The sequence below is a fragment of the Esox lucius genome, chromosome 17 (genome assembly GCF_011004845.1).
Source record: "Esox lucius isolate fEsoLuc1 chromosome 17, fEsoLuc1.pri, whole genome shotgun sequence".
Classification (NCBI taxonomy): domain Eukaryota; kingdom Metazoa; phylum Chordata; class Actinopteri; order Esociformes; family Esocidae; genus Esox; species Esox lucius.
Genome location: NC_047585.1, coordinates 7,154,160 through 7,175,461, shown reverse-complemented (window position 1 = coordinate 7,175,461; position 21,302 = coordinate 7,154,160). Strand labels below are relative to the sequence as shown.

Here is a 21,302-nt window from a genome sequence, read left to right as displayed (position 1 = left end):
AATGAAGAAACATGTATTCTAAGTAAAGTATATGCAGTGTGTTGCACAGGGTGTTAAAGAGGGGATAGAAAATGTAGTTTTGCTGGATGTACCAGAAAGCACCCCATGATTTCACATTTTTGACTTTACACACTCCTGAGTATTTCATATTCACTGTGATACAAAATAGTTATTCTGCTATAAGGCAAAAATCAACCCTATTTTATTAGTGGGGAGGGGGTATAGTGTAGTTGGATTTAAAACACAATCCTTGTCTAAAGCTAATGAGCACCCTGGACGTTGTTGCTCTGCTCATCTGATGGTAAACTGCAGTGCAGTGGTTAACTGTGTGCAGCGCAACTTGGTAAAATGTTTTATAAAACAATGTTTTCTGTGGCAGCATGTCACCATTTAGCAGCAATTGGGCGCCACTATTATCCCATTATGCAGGAAACACTGTTCATTGTTAACATATATAATTTAGGTGTTTGATTCAGATCAAATGTTTAAGAAGCTGTAGTTTAATCAATTAGGGGAGTTGTATATGACCAATATACCATGGCTACAGTATGAGCTGTCCTTAGGTACAACACAGTGCATGGATACAGCTTTTGACCTGCATATTGGCCATGTCCCACAAACTCAGATGTGAGATGTGAAATATTTTTATTATAAACTGGTGATAAATCCCATTTGAACAGTAACTTTGTGTTTTGTCATACTTGTGGTATATCTGTCTCATACCAACAGCCATTACAAACCAGGTGCTTTACATCTTGTGTGCTGATTCACTGATAACCACTAATATATGAGGCTGTATACCATATGTATGACATTGCATCACTTTTTTATTGCTCTAACTGCATTAGAAACCAGTTTATAATTCTAATTAGGCATCTCAGGGATTTGTGGTGTTTTGGCAGCATGTTGACTGTGCCAAGCTAAGCACAGTGCCCAGGCACTCCACGATTCGTCATGACTGAGAGGTCTCTTAGTCTTGGTATATTGGCCATATAGTACCACAGATCCTTCTGCCTTATTACTTAATCATAAACTGGGCTGTTTAGGTTCTAAATGTTCATTGGAATAGTGGTATATTTTAATTCAAATATCTATTTCCTGGTAGGAATCTAAATCTGTGGTGACATACACAACACAAAACTTATTTTCTCTCTCGATATTTGTAGTCAGAAAGCTTTGTACCTGTGTCCACAAAGTAGGTAGCTAATACTGGTCTTGTTTGTTGAAGTTTATTTGTTCCCCTTCTTCCTCAATATTTTTTTTTGGAAATGTCACTGAAGGTTTTGTGGCTTTCTACAATTACCTTCCCACTGATTTGTATTGGCCTGTTCAATGGTTTCTCAATTGTGATCCCTAAAGCAACAAACCTACTCTAACTAAAATATTAAAGGCTAAGATAGCAAAGACACACTGACGAAAAGCATTTCTGTGTTTGCCCTGATGCATCTAACAAAACGAAACGCAGGTCTTTGTGTGACGAGTGTGGAACCATCGTTCAGTTTTCCAAATGTTCAGATTCTTACTCCAAATGCTTTTTGGTGAAAAGAGACCGTGATCAGCTTAGATGTGCACATGAATGTCACAGTGCTTGGCTCTGTCTCTGATATGCCGGAGTGTGATTGGCAGGGTACCAATGTATGAACATTTCATTTACATTTTTATGCACATAAAAATACAAAGCAACTACTGATACATTTTTGTGAAGACTAATTCAAACCCACTGACCCTGTTGTTGGTGAAAATATATTTGCATTTCTTGATAGAGTTATGGCGCTTTTCCACTGCATGGTACCGACTCGACTCTACTCGCTTTGGGAGCGTTTCCGCTGCATAGCACCAACTCAACTCGGCTCTACATGTCTCGGATAGTACCCTGTACACTCCCATAGTGCCATCATAGGAAAACTGCTGTGACACCACCTCCAACGCGACACACACAGGAATTTAATGGAGATATCATACAACTGATACCTGTGAAAACCCAGCATTTGCTGGCTAATGTAAAACCTGCAGTGAACAGAAAAATCTATTGAATGAACTCCATCAATTTTCTTTTAAATTGACCTACTTTCTATGTAAAGTGGCAAATAAAAAGTAAACTAAATCTGAATTACATTGTCACGGACCCTATTTGAAAAACATTGAAAATGCACAATAGAATTATCGCCCTGCATTATAAAAGATGACGTAACTGCAATGTTCTGTTAGATTTAATTGTATACACCTAACAACTCAACACCAACACATTAATTGACGGCTATAATACTACACTGACTGACTCAACAGTAGTCTACTGTACACAAGACAGCATTGATACCGGTAGTACCAAGGAAGCACATGTGAGCAGTAACTCTGGTCTTAATATATTGCAGTCTGCAAAAATTGTTAGAACGCTTGATAGACAGCTTGTTTGGCTTGGCATTTGTACTTTGACCAGTGCAATGTATGCCAGCTAGCCTAGAAAAACCCAGAGGAGGAAAATCACCAGGTCCCTCACTGGGGTGTGTCTCTCACTGGGATAACGAGTTGATTTCAAAGCCAGTGCATAGGTCCAAACAGAAAGGAGTCTTGGGAAAATATGATCGCTAAAAAGAGTCTGGTCCTATGCATTGGCACTGAAATTAACCCATTTCAATGCAAGGACTCCTGGGACAGAGCCGCAAACGTGCTTTTCTCGTCTCATAAAACTATTCTCTGACACTAGCCAAATCAGAAGTCTTCCTTGTTTTCACGTCACCTTTTGGTATCGCCTCAGCTCTCTTGGAACCTCGATGGAGCAGGTACTAAAAAAGAGGTACCAGGTACTATCCTAACTTTTGGCCAGTGGAAAAGCAAAAAAGGTGAGGCGTGTAGAGTCGAGCCAGGACCATGCAGTGGAAAAGCGCCATTAGTTAGGTCCGGAAACATTAGGACACAATTGTAATAATTTTGGCTCAGTACATCACCACAATTGATTTGAAATGAAACGACCAAGATGCAATTAAAGTGCAGATTTTCAGCTTCAATTCATGGGGTTGAACAAAAATATTGTATGAAACATTTAGGATTTGCAACAATTTTCATACTCAGTCCCTTTATTTCAGGGTCTCAAATGTAATTGGACATATTTACAATCATAAATAAAATTGTCATTTATAATACTTTGTCGAGGATCCTTTGCAGGCAATTTTTGAAGTCTGGAACACGTGGACATCACCAAACCCTGGGTTTCCTCCTTTGTGATGCTTTGCCAGGCCTTTACTGCAACTATCTTCAGTTGTTGTTTGTCTTACTGCATTAAGTTTTGTCTTCAGCAAGTGAATTCCAAGCTTGATTGGGTTGAGATCAGGTGATGGACTCAGCCATTGCAGAATATTCCACTTTGCCTTAAACGCCTGGGTTGCTTTTTCTGTGTGTTTTGGGTTGTTGTCCATGTGAAAAGTGAAGCGCTGTCCAGTTAACTTTGCTGAATCTGGGCAGACAATATATCCCTATACACTTCTGTCTTCTGTCACATCATCAATAAATACTAGTTACCAAGTGCCACTGGAAGCCATGCATGCCCATGCCATCACACTTCCTCCACCATGTTTTACAGATGATGTGGTATGCTTTGGATCATAAGCCGTTCCAAGCCTTCTCCGTATTTTTTCTTCCCGTCATTCTGGTACAGGTTGATCTTAGTTTCATCTGTCCAAGGAATGCTGTTCCCGAACTGGGCTGGCTTTTTTAGAATCACGGTGTTTCACATGATTTCAGGTAAAATACACCTGCAAAACGTCATCATGAAGATGAAGGAACATTCAAGGCAAATCTGGAAAAAGGTTCTTAAAAAGCACATATGGGGGTGTATATAGAAACATTTCCAAAGCACTTGTCTGGGAGGTTTCCAAGAGGCCTATGGCAACTCTAAAGGAATTAGTCTTCCACAACTGAGCTGGGAGACTGCTAGAGTTTTCCAGAAGGCATGTGGGAGACTCTGAGACAGTAGAATAATTGTAAGTAGAACTTTATGGCCTCAATGCCAAGCACTATATTTTTGTGCATGCCTAACGCCACACTTGATCCTGAGAACACCATCTCTACCATGAAGCATGCTGGTCGCAGCTTCATGCTACAGGGATGTTTCTCTGCGTCAAGGCCTTGAAAGCTTGTGAAGTTAAAGGCTAAAAAGGATACAGCTTGCTGAAGTCTGCAATAGACTTTGGACTTCAGAGGACCTTTATCTTTCTATACAACAAAGACACACTGCCATGCTGAAGTGGCTTCAAGAGAAATCTGTGAAGGTCCTTGAGTGGCCCAGTTTAAGCCTGGACCTCAGTCCAACTGAGAATGTGAAAAGAGTTGAACATTGCTGTTAAGCAAAGGTCCCCATCCAACTTGACGGTGCTTGAGCCGTTTTGCAAAGAATGGGCAAAAATAGCTGTTTCTAAATTGTCTCATGACTACTGTGAGGGGGAGAAACAATTTGATCCCCTGCTGATTTTGTATGTTTGCCCACTGACAAAGAAATGATCAGTCTATAATTTTAATGGTAGGTTTATTTGAACAGTGAGGGACATGACAAAGGAATAGAGATTATTTTTTTGATTTGCATTTAAATTCGTGAAATAAGTATTCAACCCCTCTGCAAAACATGACTTAGTACTTGGTGGCAAAATCCTTGTTGGCAATCACAGAGGTCAGATGTTTCTTGTAGTTGGCCACCAGGTTTGTACACTTCTCAGGAGGGATTTTGTCCCACTCCTCTCTGCAGATCTTCTCCAAGTCATTAAGGTTTCGAGGCTAAAGTTTGGTAACTCGAACCTTCAGCTCCCTCCACAGATTTTCTATGGGATAAAGGTTTGGAGGCTGGCTAGGCCACTCCAGGACCTTAATGTGCTTCTTCTTTGTTGCCTTGGCCATGTGTTTTGGGTCATTGTCATAATGGATTACCCATCCACGACCCATTTTGAATGCCTTGGTTAAGGAAAGGATTTTCTCACCCAAGATTTGACGTTACATGGCCCCGTCCATCGTCCCTTTGATGCAGTGAAGTTGCCCTGTCTCCTTAGCAGAAAAACACACCCAAAACATAATGTTTCCTCCTCCATGTTGGATGGTGTTCTTGGGGTCATAGGTAGCATTCCTCCTCCTCCAAACACGGCGAGTTGAGTTGATGCCGAAGAGCTTGATTTTGGTCTCATCTGACCACTTTCACCCAGTTCTACTTGGAATCATTCAGATGTTCATTGGCAAACTTCAGACGGGCCTGTACATGTGCTTTCTTGAGCAGGGGGACCTTGCGGGCTCTGCAGGATTTCAGTCCTTCACGGTGTAGTGTGTTACCAATTGTTTTCTTGGTGACTATGGTCCCAGCTGCCTTGAAATCATTGACAAGATCCTCCCATGTAGTTCTGGGCTGATTCCTCACCGTTGTAATGATCATTGCAACTCCACGAGCTGAAATCTTGCATGGAGCCCCAGACTGAGGGAGATTCACAGTTCTTTTATGAATAATCGCACCGTTGTCACCTCACCAAGCTGCTTGGCGATGGTCTTGTAGCCCATTCCAGCCTTGTGTAGGTCTACAATCTTGTCCCTGACATCATTGGACAGCTCGTTGGTCTTGGCCATGGTGGAGAGTTTGGAATCTGATTGATTGATTGCTTCTGTGGGCAGGTGTCTTTTATACAGGTAAAAAACTGAGATTAGGCGCGCTCCCTTTAAGAATGTGCTCCTAATCTCAGCTCGTTACCTGTATAAAAGAAACATGGGAGACCGAAATATTTCTTATTGAGAAGGGAGCAAATACTAATTACTCATTAAAATGCAAACCAATTTCAAAGAAAATGTACATGCTTTTTTTTTTTGGATTTTTTTTGTTTTTTGTCTCTCACTGTTCAAATAAACCCACAATAAAAATTATACACTGATAATTTCTTTGTCAGTGGGCAAACGTACAAAATCAACAGGGCATAAAAAAAAAATCCCCTCAATGTAATATCTGCCAAAGGCGCCTCTATCAAATATTGACTAAAGGGGTTAGTACTTCCAATCGTTTTTTTTTTTTGGTTTGTTACAAACATGCAACAGTAATAACTTAAAATAATTTTTCAGCTTTCTGATCAAGGCCACTATTGTTGATAACCTTCTGATCCTTAAATTACAATTTTAATAATATTCACTTATCCTAAAATGTATATTATGATCTCTGTTTAATTCTGACTTGATGGATTGGAAAAATGGCAATAGAGAGGCTGTCATTTATAATATAATGGAATATACTACCCTTGTTCATGAACCTGCTGTGTTCTGCCCATGCAAGTTGGTCTGAAAACATTGTATGTTTTATAAGTGTTCTCTCTTTTTTTCTCTGAATTTCTCCCTCTTCAGTCCGCTACCTGCTGAAGAATAATGTTAGTCCAGACCTGTGCAACGAGGATGGACTCACGGCCCTACACCAGGTAAGCCTTTGTCTCTCTAGTACAGACCTTGATCCACCGTATATAAGAGACAACACAGTCCCTGATACCATACATTTTCAAGTTGTAGTACAAATTATTCTCCTATTCATTATTAGCTTCTAGTGGCATGTAGCCTAGCGGTTAAAGCATCTTACCAGTAACCAAAAGGTTGCCAGATCGAATCCGAGATCTGGTAAGGTGGCGATAAAGTGTTGTTCCAGAGTAGGTGTATATGTACTCTTAAAATACAATTTTAGATGGGAGTTTAACTTACTAAAACATGTCTTCAAACAAATCTGAGTTAAAGACAGAAATGAATCTAATTTGACTCATTAGAGGAGTTGGAGTCTGCAATTTAACTGGCTGAACTGTGGGTTTTAGAACTAAGTTAGTCTACAACAATTGTGAAAACTGTTTCATTTAAATAACATTAACATAATATGTACAGTTAAGCCCAAAGTTACTCATACCCATGCCAAATCTTGAGCCATAGTGAACTTTTATTTGACCAATAGGTTTCTTCTGGCTGGAAATTACATAAGTGACAAAACACGGTAAGACATTGTGCTGGAGATACAAATGTATACTGTAACTATTTCAGTTTTTTTCTTTAAGAGGCTCCTCTGTCCTCCACTTGTTACCTGTATTAATGGCACCTGTTTGAATTTGTTATCGGTATAAAAGACACCTGTCCACAACCTCAAACAGTCACACTCCAAACTCCACTATGGCCAAGACCAAAGAGCTGTCAAAAGACACCAGAAACAAAATTGTAGACCTGCACCAGGCTGGGAAGACTGAATCTGCAATAGGTAAGCAGCTGGGTGTGAAGAAATCAACTGGTGGGAGCAATTATAAGAAAATGGAAGACATACAAGACCACTGATAATCTCCCTCGATCCGGGGCTCCACGCAAGATCTCACTCCGTGGGGTCAAAATGATCACAAGAATGTTTAGCAAAAATCCCAGGTCATTCACTAGGAACCTAGTTAATGACCTGCAGAGAGCTGGGACCAAAGTAACAAAGACTACCATCAGTAACACACTACACCGCCAGGGACTCAAATCCTGCAGTGCCAGATGTGTCCCCCTGCTTAAGCCAATACATGTCCAGGCCCGTCTGAGGTTTTCTAGAGAGCATTTGGATGGTCCAGAAGAGGATTGGGAGAATGTCATATGGTCAGATGAAACCAAAATATAACTTTTTGGTAAAAACTCAACTTGTCGTGTTTGGAGGAGAAAAAATGCTGAGTTGCATCCAAAGAACACCATACCTACTGTGAAGCATGGGGGTGGAAACATCATGCTTTGGGGCTGTTTTTCTGCAAAGGGACCAGGACGACTGATCCGTGTAAAGGAAAGAATGAATGGGGCCATGTATCGTGAGATTTGGAGTGAAAACCTCCTTCCATCAGCAAGGGCATTGAAGATGAAACGTGGCTGGGTCTTTCAGCATGACAATGATCCCAAACACACCGCCCGGGCAACGAAGGAATGGCTTCGTAAGAAGCATTTCAAGGTCCTGGAGTGGCCTAGCCAGTCACCAGATCTCAACCCCATAGAAAATATTTGGAGGGAGTTGAAAGTTCGTGTTGCCCAGTGACAGCTCCAAAACATCACTGCTCTAGAGGAGATCTGCATGGAAGAATGGGCGAAAATACCAGCAACAGTGTGTGAAAACCTTGTGAAGACTTACAGAAAACGTTTGACCTCTGTCATTGCCAACAAAGGGTATATAACAAAGTATTGAGACACATTTTTGTTATTGACCAAATACTTATTTTCCCCCATAATTTACCAATAAATTCATAAAAAATCCTACAATGTGATTTTCTGGATTTTCTTTTCTCATTTTATCTCTCATAGTTGAAGTGTACCTATAATGAAAATTACTGCCCTCGTCTTTTTAAGTGGGAGAACTTGCACAATTGGTGGCTGACTAAGTACTTTTTTGCCCACTGTACTTTCAAAAATATGGTGGGAAACGTATTTTCTTATTGCATTAAAGTTTTTATTGAAAGAAACTGATTATTCAGGAATTATTTGTGCAGAAAAGTAGCATCAATCAAGCAGATAGTAATGTTCATTTGGAAAAAGTCTGCAGTTAGCCTACATAAATGTTAACTTAATCGTCTCAGTAATGCCAGAGGTTACGTGACAGTTGAGAGTTTATGGAATCAAACACAGCAACATAGCAATCCATTAATAGGATTATAGTAGACAATATTCTGCCGATTTTTATGTTTTATTCTGGCCATATAATAACAGACACAAGCTTGAATTAAATTCAGTAAACACTACATGGTTTCAATAACAGCAGTTTCAAGTGGGTGTCGATGTTCTCACAGATGCCCCCTGGTGGCTATTCTTATTTTTATTTCATGTTTTTGTCCATGCCACATGGCACTACAAGGTGCCACATTATAACACAGTATAATGAGGCATGCCTAGTCACGGAACGCCCCCTTGGCGCTAGAATTAGAATCATTATTTCAATATGTTTCTGATTAATCGTGCAGCCCTACTGTCACTGTGTATTTTCTATAACAGTAAGAGAACTGAACCCGTAACACCTTTTTGATATCTTTATGCAATTCAATTTAGAAGATTGACAAAACAACCAACTTTCCTGGCGTAAAAAATCTCACTGCACACAAACTGATGTATTTGACTTATCAATTCAAAAGAAATAGCAGAGGCAAAATGAACAAGGAAGCAGTGAGTAGTTCAAAGTTGTTTCATGCATGAAGCATGTTATACTAGCTAAACAATTTAATAATGATGGAAAATAAGATTCAGATCAGAAGACCGTAAACCAGACATTGTGGCAAAACACTGGTGAACATCGGTACCACTGCCTATCCTTGATGGAAGGAAGTCATGAACCACAAGGGTTTAAACAGGGATGGAGGATCTGGCAATGTTTCTGTTAGACAAGTGCTGTAGGTACCATTAGCTAGTTTCCCAGTTCACTAATAATGTTAGCTTGCTAGCTACTTCAAAGAAATTAGTCAATATTACCTGGTTAACATCAATCTGTAATTGCCTGGCTATTAGCTCTCTCTCAGAAAAACATTTTAAAAATATAGTTTTGCCATATTCTCGGTTTTTAAGGTTATGTTATACCACATGGTCTAAATGTCAGCCAAGTGATCAGTTTACTGCCCAATAAAATGTAGGTTACACTAAGTAAAAATGATCCAAATACACAACTAACCTTCAGAGTTAGGCTACACATACAAGGCTCTAATTTAATTATCGACATTGCTGTGAAAAATGTGCCCACTTCCTCTATTTCTACTATTTTTGCATATTTGTCACACTGAATGGTTTCAGATCTTCATAGAAAATGAAATAAGACAAAGAAAACCCAAGTAAACACATTGTGTATAAATTATTTTATATTTTTATTAGTGCTGTCAAACGACAAATAATTATTCATGATTAATCGCATAAAGTCTGTAGTTAATCACGATTAATCAACATTTTAGTGTGTTCAAATTTGGTCCTAAATAAATAAAAATCTGTTTATAAACAGTTAAGTTAAATACACTGTTTTATTGTAAGCTATGAACATTGCTTGATTTTGCCAGAGCTGTCTTTTTCCAAGTTGGTCCAACAGAACAGAATGTGTCATGGCCTTTAAATGTCCCCCCTCAAATTATCACAATGACTGTCAGAATCTATTGATATGCCAAATCTAAATAGAAAAATTGCTGGTCCATAATCCAATAGTTCTACCATCTCCTACCTTCATGCTCCATAGCCTTCTGAGACTGGCCATACGGAAATCTACCCACATTTGGCGTTTGACGGGTGTTTATTTCGGACCCTGTGTATAAATATATAATTTACATTTTAGGAGATACCGAGCTTGTTTCCCAATGAAAACATTGACCATAGTTATCCAACAAATTACATTTAAAACATTATCTAGTTTTTTTTTTAATCAGCTCTATAAGCTAATCAATTGCCAAGAAATACAATAGGCGCCTTTTACATAGGCTGAAACACCGGACTCTTTTAGCGAACAGCGGTTTCTTTGCTGTAACCTACAAAGTTTTTGTAGCTAGTTTGCAGTCTGAATCCATGCGATCATTCGTTTTTATGTTTTCAAAATGATTTAGCTTTTAGTGTTGATTAGGTATCATGTCTAAAAAGCCAATACTTGTGATTGGCCCTGTTTGAGAGTTGACAAGCATATCTCTACTGTAGAGACTAAACTTTAGATTAAATTAGATTCAACTTTGTCATTGAACAGTACAAGTACAGTACAACGAAATGCAGTTAGCATCTAACCCGAAGTGCAAATAGAAGAGGTATTTATTTTTATTTTTAAATGTTTTTGTTTCCTCCTCTGCCTGTCCAGGACATAGATATTATATTGGATTTAAGTGCACCCAGGCTATATTTTCTGCTTGGCTAATTTCCTAAGCCCCCAAACAGATTGGCTCCACATTGCTTCCAACATACAGAGCATATCATTCCCTCTTCATTATGTCTGAGCCACCTGAAAACATTTTGCCATTGAGCATCAAAACTATGAATTAGATGATCTAGGAATCACATACAAAATATGAAATCACTCATCATTATTGTTTTCTATTTTCGTTGTTATACTATGTTCTTTTTAATTTGACTTGTATTAAAAAAAACAGAGTTGTAGGCTTGTATATTACATAATTTTTTTGCCACAATTTATCCCCCTCTCTCAACTTTCTTCAGCTGTAAGTTACTTGGCTATGCTGCTTGTGCTCATCCAGTGTCTTCATGTTTATATATTAATATTGTTAGTGACTTAAATATGTTAATTGTATATTTTACACTGTACAGTTGATATGAAGTCTACACACCCCTGTTAAAATGCCAGGTTTTTCTGGTGTAAAAGAATGTGACAAAGATAAATCATGTCAAAACTTCTTCCACTTTTAATGTGACCTATAATGTGAGCAATTCAATTGAAAAACAAACTGAAATCTTCGAGGGGGAAAAATGAAAACCTTACAATTTCCACTTGTTTTTCCAATGTTACTCATCTCTACAACATCAGGACCACTATGCAACGTTGCCAGATCATTTACAGTAAACTGTGAATTCCCCACATGCTATATCTTCTATACAACCCTATCTGTAAATTGACCCACCCAATCCCATTAGAAATAGCCCAATTGTGGGGGAACCCTAAACACCTGGCAACACTGCTAATATATTAAAAAAAATCTCATTCCGTCACATTTGCTACAGTATATCGCTGGTGGGCTATTTAGCATAATTATGTGCAAAATTATGTTTTACCAATGCCGACACAGAGGCAGTGCGAGATTTTAGTAAGGCAGCCACCTATTGAGTTTTGTATGCAAGAAAAACCCTGTTCTATCACACATACAGTATCTCACAAAAGTGAGTACACCCCTCACATTTTTGTAAATATTTGAGTATGTATTTTCATGTGACAACACTGAAGAAATTACACTTTGCTACAATGTAAAGTAGTGAGTATACAGCTTGTATAACAGTGTAAATTTGCTGTCCCCTCAAAATGACTCAAACACACCTGCCATTAATGTCTAAACCGCTGGCAACAAAAGTGAGTACACCCCTAAGTGAAAATGTCAAAATTGGGCCCAAAGTGTCAATATTTTGTGGCTGCCATCCATCATTTTCCAGCACATTGAGAAATTGTTAGAGCTTTTTATATATACAGTGGGGAGAACAAGTATTTGATACATCAGGGAAACAATTGTAGTCCTGCACAAGGCTGGGATGGGCTACAGGACAATAGACAAGCAGCTTGGTGAAAAACACCCGAAACACACAGCCAGGGCAACTAAGGAGTGGCTCCTTAAGAAGCATCTCAAGGTCCTGGAGTGGGCTAGCCAGTCTCCAGACCTGAACCTAATAGAAAATCTTTGGATGGAGCTGAAAGTCCATATTGCCCAGCGACAGCCCCGAAACCGGAAGGATCTGTAGAAGGTCTGTATGGAGGAGTGGGCCAAAATCCCTGCTGCAGTGTGTGCAAACCTTGTCAAGAACTACAGGAAACGTATCATCTCTGTAATTACAAACAAAGGTTTCTGTACCAAATATTGAGTTCTGCTTTTCTGATGTATTAAATACTTATGTCATGCAATAAAAAGCTAATTATTTACTTAAAAATCATTCAATGTGATTTTCTGGATTTTTGTTTTTGATTCCATCACTCACAGTTGAAGAGTACCTATGATAAAAATTAGACTTCTATTTTGGAAGTGGGAAAACCTGCAAAATTGGCAGAGTATCAAATACTTGTTATCTCCACTGTGTATATACACACACACACACACACATACAGCTCAAAAAAGTTGGAAAGGAAGGTTTGGAGTGAGGCGCAGGAGGGTTAAATTTAAGAGACCTCTGCAAATTTAACGCTTCTTTTCCTCACTCATTACATTTATTTTCTACTTTTTTGGAAAGGAAAGAAAAAGGCGTAGTGGTCAAAAAAAAAAATCCAGAGCTGTAAATACACACACGTCAGATCTGAGAAAATGTTCAAATGTTGGATCCAGTCCCGCTCAGGTCTTGGGTTGGATTTCGGATTCTGGTGGATCCGTGAAGACCTCTAACACTGATTAAACAACCAGCAGAATTTGGTCAATCCAAACCAGCACTAGCAAACTATTTCTCTCTGCCACTCACACAGCTTGTGTGATCCGGCAAAGATGTCATTGTGGTGGGAGTGAACTTTAACCTCCAGAACATACGCAAGTTGAGAGTTTCTCTAGCTGGGCCATTGTCGTGAATATCGTCAGTAGACTTCAGTCTTATTTCTATCGGTGTGAATATTGCTGCGATCGTGTTTTGTTTGCAGAGAAAGGATACAAGGGACCTGGGAGAGGAGACTTGGTGTTTCACTCGTTGCCATATCTTAATCCAGACATGTAACACTTGATTCTACCATTGACATTCGTATTTAGTTAGATATACAGGTGTATTGACTCTTGTAAAATCTACTTCTGTGGTTTAATAAATGAAGTCATATACATTTTGTCTACCATTGTCTGATTAGCTTTGTTGACATCATTTGAATAGAAAAGGTTTAGCTTTGTCAACATTTGTCAACATTTATGCACCAAAAACAATGGACCAGACAGTAGGTTTACATTCAAGGGGTTTAGCGGATTAGCTCAGTTCAGATACACATGATTGAATTAATTGATATTAGACACTTTTTGCATGTTGCTCATCATACTATAGATGATCCAAAAGCATCATCTTTAGTCTGATGTACAACAGGCCTAAACAGTGCATTTTGGATGTACCATCACATTATGAAATTTTAGAAACATAGTTGGCCAAAATACTTTCATCAGTTAAATGCCTGCCTGATCTGTTATGTCCAGCAAAGTATAGCAGCCTAGATTACTGCTTAAATCAATACAGAAAGAAAGCATGTTTGCCTATAAACAAATTGTCTGATCAATCTGTTGTATAGAATATGCTATCCAAATAAATAACCGTGCCGTATGCACTTATTTGCCAATGTTAGGTAGTTCCTTAGTATTTTGAGAGCTGGCAAATTTTTGGAATGTAAAAAAAAATAAAGTCTCCAGCACCCCAGGAGGGGGACGAAATCTAGAAGATCAACCACACATCTTGGGGTTCAGCTTCAGCTTTAGGGACTGGGTCATTCCTGGTCTCCATTATTGGAATCAATAGTTCCCATTCGTTGCAACAAAAGCATTCGGTTTTGGTTGACATTAGATTGCACGATCTACAGTTACACCACCATCTTCTGGACATTCTGTGGCAAGGGTTGGGGATTAAATGGTTCACCATCTCCCCCATCATCAGCTGCTGTTGTAGCCTCTAGCTCAGTCAATTCATCCTCTGTGTTTTCTGGTTCAAACAAGTAAGATTCTATCCCCCAGAAAACGTCTTCTTCCTGGTCGTCTTTATGTATTTTCCTTTGTCTCTCTAGCAAGTAAACATTGACTGTCCTTAGGAGAATATCAATGGTGAAATAGGTAACTTGCTTCCTAGCTAGCAAATACTAACTTTTGTTTACTGTAATGTTCACACCTATTCCAGGAGGAACGTGCAAATTAATGCATTTTTGAACAAAACTGACCGGTGAACACAGGAAAAACCTGTTTATTTGAAATATTGCGAAACTTTCAACTTCTTTTGAGGAATACAACATTTTCATGTTCTTTGAGTTAAACAACACCACTAGTTTTAGTTTGGAGTGTTTTGGAGTAGTTTGCAATGCTGCTTTGCTGTGGGACAATTACTTTCCATTAATTAATTTAGACTATGCTAAGAACTCTAATTACAGCCGGGGACAGAGCTGAATAACTATCCCTTTAAGATTTATCCATGAAGGTTAGGTTCAATAAAGATTTGCTTTCATTGACACGGATATCTTTGACGTGAACCTCAACCTGGGTGACCTTGAAAGAGAAGGGAAGGAGCCCCAAAGTGCACACAGTCAGGTGCTTGGCTGTGGTGTGTACACGATAGGTACAATTGTCACTTACCCCAGCCCATCGGCAAGCCCCTAAAGGCCTGCAACAACTACACTGATAACATAATACAAGGTCTTACCTCTGCAATTTAGCAACTAAAATGTAGGATTGTAAATACTATACATATGAAAACTGTAGGAATGTAAAATTTTTGACATTTAAAACAAATCCTGTAATTCATTATTTTCTAGACAGTGGAATGCTAATGATGCTAAACGGCATGGATAAGGGGGGTCTGAAAGGCCTGCCGGTTGTAGATCTTTTGACTGTGGTTGGCAAGGTGGGGCACAGACCCCATTTAGGGGGTCCATAAGACTTTAAACCTTAATATATTTTTCATTAGAATTGTAATGATTCAACATATTAAAGGATTCAGCTAATAATTTGATATTTTCCCTTTTCAAATGAAACAATTCCAAATGTATTGTTAGGGTTTGCATTTAAGGTCAGAACTGTATATCATGGTACCGTATACTGTTTCATATCAGTTCATGTGAAACTTGTCTATTTCAAGATTACTGAAGATGCAACATTTTACTTTCCACCCATCATAATTGTATGGAAGGAATGCATTGAGTCAGTGGTACTCAAATCTTTCCTGGGATTACTCATCTGTCTTAGAATGTTGTTGTTACCCAGAAGTCGCTCACCTGAATCAAACAGTCCGTTGGTTGACAAGTTGAAAGAGGTGCCCTAGCTCTGGAACACATCTAATAAATGGAATGGGGGTCCCTAGAGAGATTTGTTAAGGTATTCAAGCAGGTCTATTCCCGATCTGCACTAATGGCCAGATGTCACAATGTCCATTTCCCTACTGGTGAAAGTCAGTTTGCCTTTTTTTTTTTTTTTTTAAGGTTCATCCTTATAAATTATGATTTTAAGGTTTTACTATTAACCTATAAATCAATACATGGACTTGTTCCTACTTACCTCGATGAAATGATCCAGCCAGCCATACATACCTACACGTAACCTTAGATCGCAAGATGAAATCACAGGGCCTTCTCTCATAGAGCTACAATGTGGAATACTACTGTGGAATTATTTGCCAATTAAGGTTAGAAATTCAAACTCTGTGCTAACTTTCAAGTGTCTACTAAACACTCATCTCTACAGCATGGTCTATGATTAAGTGTAGTCTGGCCCAGGGGTGTGAAGGTGACCAGAAAGGCTTGATACTGTCCATCCTTGCTGTCTTGCCAGGTGGCTCTCATCGTCACTGGGATGCCCTCCCTCCGATGCCTTTCAGCACTTTCCAAAAAGTTGAAAAGGAAGGTTTTGAGTGAGGAACAGAAGGGTTAAAATTAAGGTAGTTCATTCGAACATTTGAAAGCAGATTTCTACAACATTATCACTTGCTTCATACCCAGTCCTCCAGCTCAGTTCTCCAATCAACATCTATGTACATTTGCAGAGAAAAATTTATCAAGGCAGGAACAGCATAAAGGCATGTTAATAAATTATTGGGGGGGGCTTTAGCCCCTAAATAAATCAATATCAGTCATTCAATCAATCTAATTTATTTATAAAGCCCTTTTTACAACAGCAGTTGTCACAAAGTGCTTTTACAAAAACACCCAGCCTTAAACCCCAAGGAGCAAACAAACAGTAGTGTTAAATTTCAGTGGCTAGGAAAAACTCCCTAAGAAGGCTGAAATATAGGAAGAAACCTAGAGAGGACCCAGGCTCAGAGGGGTGACGGGTGAAATATTAAGAGTCCAATTGGAATAATTAATTAATGCATGTGGGCTAAATCCAGAGTCTATTTAAATTTAGTCCAGGTCAGAAGCATGACCAGATGTACAAGGACAGGGACAACACGGGGGAGGGAGGAGGTGTCAGCACAGTGGCAGCTGAAATCGTCAGGTATCGTCTTGATCTGCAACACAACCAGGAGGACTTTGGAAAGGGACAGCAACGGGCCCCCCAAACCAGGTATTCCGCAGGTGTGGACCAGGACCTCATGTCCATCCTAAAGTTTATATCCGGAGGAGACTAGGAAAATTCAGAAAATGCATTCCTCATATCAACAACGATTTATAGTGGAGAAGGAGAACTTAGTGGGGAAGGAGAACTGACCCTACTCCCCCATTATATTATATATATTCCTCATTATATTTTCTCTGTGATTTATTTTCTTCGTCAACCTTTCCATCACATATGAACTTCTTACAAATTGTATCAAAATTGTATAGAATCGTGTTCATTTGGCAGCATGTTCAGTTGAGTTAGTAGGGAATGATGTTAAATAAGTATTGTCAAATGATAAGTTGACGAGGAAGAGAGACTTATGTGAAGGGATCACATTATTGCAATACATAAATGTTTGTAGCATCACATAGAAAAATTACGTTTTGTAAGAATTGGAGGATTGGAGATAAAGACGAGAATAGTGGAAACACAAGAACACGGTCCACAACATTTTATAGGGGACAAAACTTTTGTTTGTTCACTGAAAAAATCCTACCTAGTGCAGCTATTTGAGTACTTTGTATCAGTTCTCAGTATCAGCAAGTACCCAAATATAAGTACTCTTACTTGTACTCGGTCTGAAAAAAATGATATTGGTGCATCCCTATTGACAAGCAAAAACTAGATCTGAATGAGTCAGGAACGATAAGAAGAGAGCAATTGTCTGTGGCCACCACATGCAAAACCATTCCTTTTTTGGGGGTTGTCTTGCTGTTGCCTCTCCAGTGCGCCTGTTGTCACTGTCATTTGCACCAAACCAAGTGAAATTGATTCACAATCACTTATGCTTCCTAACTGGACAGATTGATATCCCTGAATTTTTATTGAATTGGTGTTATACTGTGATGATTGTGTTCCCTTAAATTATTTTGGGCAGTGTATATAACTTTCCAAGGGGTGGGTGTACTTTTAGGTCAGGACATATTTCTGTGTGTTTTCTGCTTGGAAGGGTTTCAGACAGGCCTGGTACAAGTGTTACTATAAATGACTTGTTCCGGGCAGTGCTATTGTATCTGGATGGTGGATGGCTGTGTGTTAGTTTGTCAGTGTGGGCGTTATGATTAATTACTTGTTCCAGGCTGTGGTACTGTTTCTGCAGTGTGGTGGTCTCGCTGTGTGACAGAGGTATTTATCAGATGTTTTGCCCTGCACATGCCTCTACGCTGTCTCCATGAACCTTTCATTCATTCCCCCATCCTGACTTCTTGCTTCTTGTTCAGAACACATTGAAGTAGGATTTACATGGGGAGGGATCTTGGATGCTGATTGCAGTGGGTCTGTCACTCTGGAAATAAATATCAAATAGAATAAATATGTGCAAAATTATTTACCCTCTCTTAAATTTCTCATAGTTGGAAATGGTTCATATAGAACAATAGTGAATGTACCCCGAGTGGCCATCTAAGAGCAGGGCATAAATTCATCAAATAACAAAAAACCCTGGAACACCATCCATGAAACTGAACACCATCCATGAAACTGCTGACCTATTTAGCCTCAGCTAAAGTTGGTGATTCTTAATCTGGGCATTTATGGAGTTCATGGCAGAGTTACAAGGCAGAAACCAGTCTAGACTAAGAACAACATGAACAAATCTAAATGTGAACTTTTTGGGCAAAATGGTACATTGTCTGGTGAAAACCAAACACTATTTACTATCACACTTTTTTCCCTTTGTCATGGTTGAACTTTGAGGTTATTTGTCTGGGGAACCACTGGATATTGCAGGAAGAAAATGTCTAAAATACACAAGCAAGTTTGCATCAGAATGGTTGAAGAGCAAGACATTTAAAGTTTTGGAATGACCTAGTCAAAGTTCAGACCTAAACCCCATTGGGATGTTGCGGCAGGACCTGAAATGAGAAGTTCATAGGCATGTAACGATTCTCTCAACTCACGATGCGATATGATTCACATTTCTTTGTGTCATTGAAATATCTTATGTCGAATAACAAAATATTTTTTTAAAATCCCAAATAAAATAAATAAATGAATAATACAAATAAAAGAAATCTCTTCATATAAACAAACTAAGGCTTTTCTAGCTTGGATTTGTTTTAAATTAATATCAGCATTTCCACATTTACTTGCAAAAGCTGAGATCTCAGCACATTCACTATGTCCCCTGCCGACGAAAAAAACCTTTCACTAGGGACAGAGGTGGCTGGTGTAGAGAGATATGCTTTTGCTAGACTGGAGAGCAATGGGTACAGCCTAGCATTCTCTTTCCACCACTTGAGTGGACAGCTATTGAGGGAAATTGATGTTTCAGCTCTATACTTATTAATTTCGGCATCAATCTGACTGATGTGCTGTGCAGCTGGTTCATCGAGAATTTCTCCAAGGAGATCTTCCAATGCTGTTTTCTTGGAGTTTGTTTCAGCTCAGCTCCTGCTCTGTCTGTCTGGTCAAGAGGCTGCTCTCCTGCAGGGGGTGGCCACTGGCACATTCTTCACCCTCATCCTGCACAGAAGAATTGCAGATATAAAAAGGCTAAGTAAAATCTAAGTACAACAGTGACAGGGGTTTCACATTGTTATAAAGGCAAGATTTTTACATTATTTGTTATAATTTGTATCATTTCTTTTGCAAGAGTTAACACTTAAACACATTTAGAAAAAGATGCCATATTAATCAACAAATTATTGAAAAATACATTTTGAGAAAGCGAGAGTGAAATACCATACCTGATTCTGCAACATTAGCACAGCTTTCTCCTTCAGTCTGTGGAATACATCCTTGCGCAGGTTTTTCTCCAGATGAGGCAGAGCCCAGAATCTGGGGTCTAATGCAGCGCACTTCAACAGGTGGTTGTACTTTGAAGTGTGAAAGCCTGAAAGGTTGTTCAGTATAGCTCTCTTCATGTTGCTCACAGTGAGGGAGTCTTCTTCGTTGGATGCCCTGTTATGCTCAATCATATGCTTTAAGGGCCTAATGAGAGACAGTTAGATTTTTTTTTGGTCAAACAGCACATTGGCCGTTTTGAGTTGCTTAAGAAGCCTCACCATGTCCTCAGCATCAAAGATCTCTCCCAAACCCATCCAAAAGATCAATGTCATGGACATTTCGTCAAACGTCGTTGCTCAGGAGTGTCGCTGTCACAGCCGCTTGATGTTCAACCATATCCAGACTGCTGGATATTTGTGCGCAGGAATTTGTGCGCAGGAAGCTCCAGTAGTATCTGTTTGGCTGCTAGCACAGCTGTGGCTATGGAGCTTGGGTAAAGGAAGGCTGTAATACACCTCACTCTGCCCAGCGAACGGCTCACGCGGGGTACACTCAAACCCACTTGGCTGGCTAAGTTCAAAGTGTGGGCAAAACACCTGACATGGGGGGCCAGCCCACCCTCTCTGACAGCAACATCCTTATTCCTCGCGTTGTCCGTGACAACAGCAATTCCATGGTTGGCCTTTTGAAGCCCCCATTCACTCACAGCTGATGTTGAAACTTCAGCAGTATTAGTCCCGGTTTGTGTTTCAAACAGAGGGCGAGTTTGGAGAACAAAATTAATAATCTCCCAGTGTCTGGTTATCACATGGGCGGTTACCGTAAGATAACTCTGGGTTGCCGTGGAGGTCCAGCTGTCGATAGTAATTGATACACTATCTGCTTTTCTGAGGGTCTCAATTACCTTAGATTTTGTTTCCCTGTAAAGAGCTGGCATGACAGTCCAGCTAAAGTGGGGGCGTGATGGGATGGGGTATTTGGGCTCCAATGTGTTGACCAGTAGCCGAAATCCTTCATTTTCTATGACAGAAAAGGGCCTCATATCTTTTGCTATAAAAACACTGTTGCACCTTGTTATCACCGTGGCTCTCGTATTAGACGCCGTGTGTGGGGCTGCAAATCTGCCGGTCAGTGTGGTTTGGCCTATTTATAGCTTTTACGTGTAGACTGAGGCTACTTGAGCTTCTCACTGTGGTGACGGTTTGTATGCTGCATCATGTTTGTTGTGCTATTAGTGTACTTTAACATATTCTTGCACACAGTTTTAGTTTTGTCTGTTACCACCTCACCACTCTTCGTAATACCAAAATGCCGCCACACCTCTGATCTTTAAATGAGGATGGGCATTCTCAATATCAACATCTACACTTGTCCCTGCCATGTTTGCTATTGTTTAGCGCTACTTGCTCGCGCCTGTAAAGCGAGGTCAAAGTATACAGCTTCAGCGTCACTGCTGTTTAAAATATTTATCTCCACCAACTTGAATCGTCACACATTTTGGTTTTCGACAGTCTCGGAGTGCATCATTACATCCCTAGAAGTTTTTGCTCGAAAACCCACATATTTTACAGAGTGAAAGCAGTTCTGAATGGAGAAGTGGGCCAAAATTCCTCCACAGTGCTGTGGACTACAGGAATCATTTGGTTGCAGTTATTACTGCTTTTTTCACATGGG

At 39.5% G+C, this 21,302-nt stretch overlaps 1 protein-coding gene across 3 annotated transcripts in view; it reads left to right on the top strand.

Moving 5' to 3' along the window:
- The window catches only part of ppp1r16b (protein phosphatase 1, regulatory subunit 16B), a 115,349-nt gene that overhangs the window by 72,708 nt on the left and 21,339 nt on the right, over positions 1–21,302 (top strand). For all 3 annotated transcript variants that reach the window (XM_010882008.3, XM_010882005.3, XM_010882006.3), the window contains exon 3: positions 6,355–6,425. In XM_010882008.3, the coding sequence (XP_010880310.1) occupies positions 6,355–6,425 (71 nt within the window). The remainder of the gene's footprint in view (positions 1–6,354; positions 6,426–21,302) is intronic.